Below are 2,725 nucleotides of genomic sequence, written 5' to 3'. Positions count from 1 at the left end.
GCAGGCCAGGTCGCACCTGCACTCGTCGATGTGGGTGTAGGTGTGCCGGACGGCCGTCCCGTCGGGGCACTGCAGGGTCACCACCTCCTCGTGGGCCCTGATCTCCTGGCAGCAGGAGCAGCGGCGCTGCATGGCCTGGGCCTCCGGGGAGTACCTGCGGGCACACGGCCCTGAGACGGCGCCCTCGCCCCCCAACCCAGTGCCTGTCTGAGGACGCGCCGGGGATGGCTCTGTGGGCATTCAGGGTCACCTTGACCCCCTACCTTCCTGCCAGGCACCCTTTCCCCTCGGACACAGCTCCTCAAACTTGCTGACCCCACAGGCCCCTCCAGGAACCTGCCCTGGACCCTGCTCCCCGCCTCTCCGGCCGAGGCTCTACCCGCAGCTCCGCCCTGAGCCTGGCCCGAGGAGGACCCTGGGTCTGCCCACCCCCAGGTGGACACGGTGCCAGGCGCCTGGATGCGGCGCCCGTCTCTGCCCAGTGTGCTCAGGCCTGGCTCTGCAGGTCGGAGGCCCCAGGCTTGTGCCAGCGGATGTGGAAAGGGGCTCCTCGGGGGGGCCCCCTTTCCTCCTGGGCCCTCCTGACCCAGCTCAGGGCGGCAAGCCCAGGCCAGGGCCACAGGGGGCCTGGGAGGTGATGTGTGCTGGGGCGGGCTCTCTGCTTGCAGGTAGGAGTTCCCCTCGGTGGGCGGAGGCGGCTGGGCTGTGGGGCACTCACTTGGACACTCCTGGGCAGGAGCCCTCGCAGAAGGTGAGGTTGACGGGAGCCTGGCAGCCCTGGTGCTCCAGCACCGTCCTGTTGAGGCGGACCTGGCAGGAGTCTGCGCAGAGGAAAGGCAGAGGTGGGGGTCCCTGAGGACTCAGACCGGCCGCTCCCTCCCAGGGATCAGGGCAGGAGCCCACGGGCAGAGGTCGGAGGGAGCTGGAGGGCAGGGACAGGGGCAGAGGCGCCCCGACTTACCCACTTCCTCGCAGACATAGCAGCAGCCGGTTTTCCTGAGGATGCCCTGCAACAGGGGACAGAGGGAGGGCTGGGGGCGAGGCCAGGACATAGGGGCAGGGCCTGTAGGAGGACATGGCCTCCAGAAAGCAGCCTGGGCAGGATTTCCAGGGCACAGTGTGGGTGGGGCCTCCAGGGAGCTGTGTGGGCAGGGCCGCCAGGGCAAGGCCCGAGGCCACCAGGCTGGCCAGATCCCCCGGGGCACACACCATGCAGCTGGACACGTCTGGGCAGGGCGACGGCCTGAGGATCAGCACGGGGACCCCGTGCTCGGCCTGGCAGTGGTACTCGGTGCAGTTGTCCACCAGGCTGTTGATCCAGGTCTCGTTGGGCTGAAACGCACAGAGGGGAGAGCCGGGTCGGGATTTTCTCACGGCCCCGAAGGCTGGAGGGAGGGGCTGCTGGGTGAGGGCTGAGACCCCGCTTACCTGGACCAGCCCGCCGTCGGGCGTGAGGCAGGCCTTCTGCACGCACTCCCCACAGCACTGCCCGGCCACCGTCACATACTCGAAACCCTGGGGGCCAGAGGGTGGTCACGTCTGCACCCCCAGGCCTCCTGCCCCTCCACACCCCAAGGGCCTGGCAGCCCCATCAGCCGCCCCCACACTCTGAAACCATGGCCCGAGGGTAGAAGCTTGACCAGGCCTGGCTCTGAGGGTTGGGGTGCCCCATGTCCTGCCTCAGCTTCACCCCAGCTTCCGGCCCCTCCCCTCTTCTGCCTGCCTGGAACCTGTCCCAGCCCCGCCCACCCTGTCGCCCACCATCTTCCTGCTCTGCACCCTCCCTTTGGGGAAGCGGCAGAGGCTGAGCTGGGGGACCCCCCTGGGGTCAGGTACCACTGACTTGAAGGTGCTGCGGTGGGGGGAGGGGGCGCCAGGGCTCTGTGTCTGCCCGGGGCAGGCTCACCAGGGGACAGGTGGTGTTGCAGATGTCCTCTGCACACTGCACGGTGGGGCCCTGAGCGTCCTCGGACAGGCAGGTGCACGTGTGGCAGGGAGTGGCCGCTGGGAAGGTTGCACCGACCTGCAGGGGTAGGAGGAAGAGGAGGGGGTGACTGAGGGCCCTGGGTGGCCCCTGTGCAGACCCCGCACGGGCAGCGGTCCCCCCAGCCCGCTGCCTCCGGAGCCGCATCGGGGGTGCTGCCTGCCCGTGTCTGGACCTGGGGCCGAGGCTCTGATGGCCGGAGCGGGAGGGGCCGGTGCCCTGCTGCCCTGCTCTGCTCTCCAGCCCCAACTTTTCAAATAAATGCCGAGCATCAAGCACACGCCCTGGTCCTGGCATTGCTCCCCGCCGTCCTGTGGCTGGGCTGTCCGGGGCCCCACAGGCTGCACACCCCCCGGGGTTGTCCGGCCCCATCACAGGACCCGCCCTGCGGCCAGGTGGGCTCAGAAAAGACGAGGCCCAGAGGGGTGGTTCTTTCTTCTTCAGATGGAATTATGGATGTGCCCCCTCCGGGCACCGACCAGGAGAGAAGCAGGACCCTGGGCAGGGCCCAGCGTGGGCAGGCATCCCGGGCGGGCAGCAGGCGCTGGGAGGTGTGTGCTGCCCGAAGACCTTCCCCTTCCTGGGAGGAAGCTGCTGGGAGACCCTGAAGGTAAACTCTGCCTGGCCCGGACACAGGCGCCTCTCCCAGGCCCCCCCCTCGCTCTCCCAGCTCTAAGTGGCCCTGAGCTGCTCCCTTCATCTGCTCTCATGGCAGGAGGGCAGACAGAGTGGGCATTGGAG

The 2,725-nt window shown here is 68.9% G+C and overlaps 1 protein-coding gene across 1 annotated transcript in view; it reads right to left on the bottom strand.

The window, feature by feature from the left end:
- The window catches only part of LOC102766465 (mucin-5B), a 37,624-nt gene that overhangs the window by 1,940 nt on the left and 32,959 nt on the right, over positions 1-2,725 (bottom strand). The window contains exons 33-38 of the mRNA XM_015560172.1: positions 1,907-2,023; positions 1,429-1,515; positions 1,210-1,332; positions 962-1,007; positions 719-821; positions 7-154 (exon numbers count right to left, since the gene is read on the bottom strand). Of these exons, the coding sequence (XP_015415658.1) occupies positions 7-154; positions 719-821; positions 962-1,007; positions 1,210-1,332; positions 1,429-1,515; positions 1,907-2,023 (624 nt within the window). The remainder of the gene's footprint in view (positions 1-6; positions 155-718; positions 822-961; positions 1,008-1,209; positions 1,333-1,428; positions 1,516-1,906; positions 2,024-2,725) is intronic.

Source organism: Myotis davidii, unplaced genomic scaffold (genome assembly GCF_000327345.1).
Source record: "Myotis davidii unplaced genomic scaffold, ASM32734v1 scaffold3211, whole genome shotgun sequence".
In the NCBI taxonomy this organism is placed as follows: Eukaryota; Metazoa; Chordata; class Mammalia; order Chiroptera; family Vespertilionidae; genus Myotis; species Myotis davidii.
The sequence above is the reverse complement of the archived record's forward strand: the minus strand, read 5'-3'. Positions and strand labels throughout refer to the sequence as shown.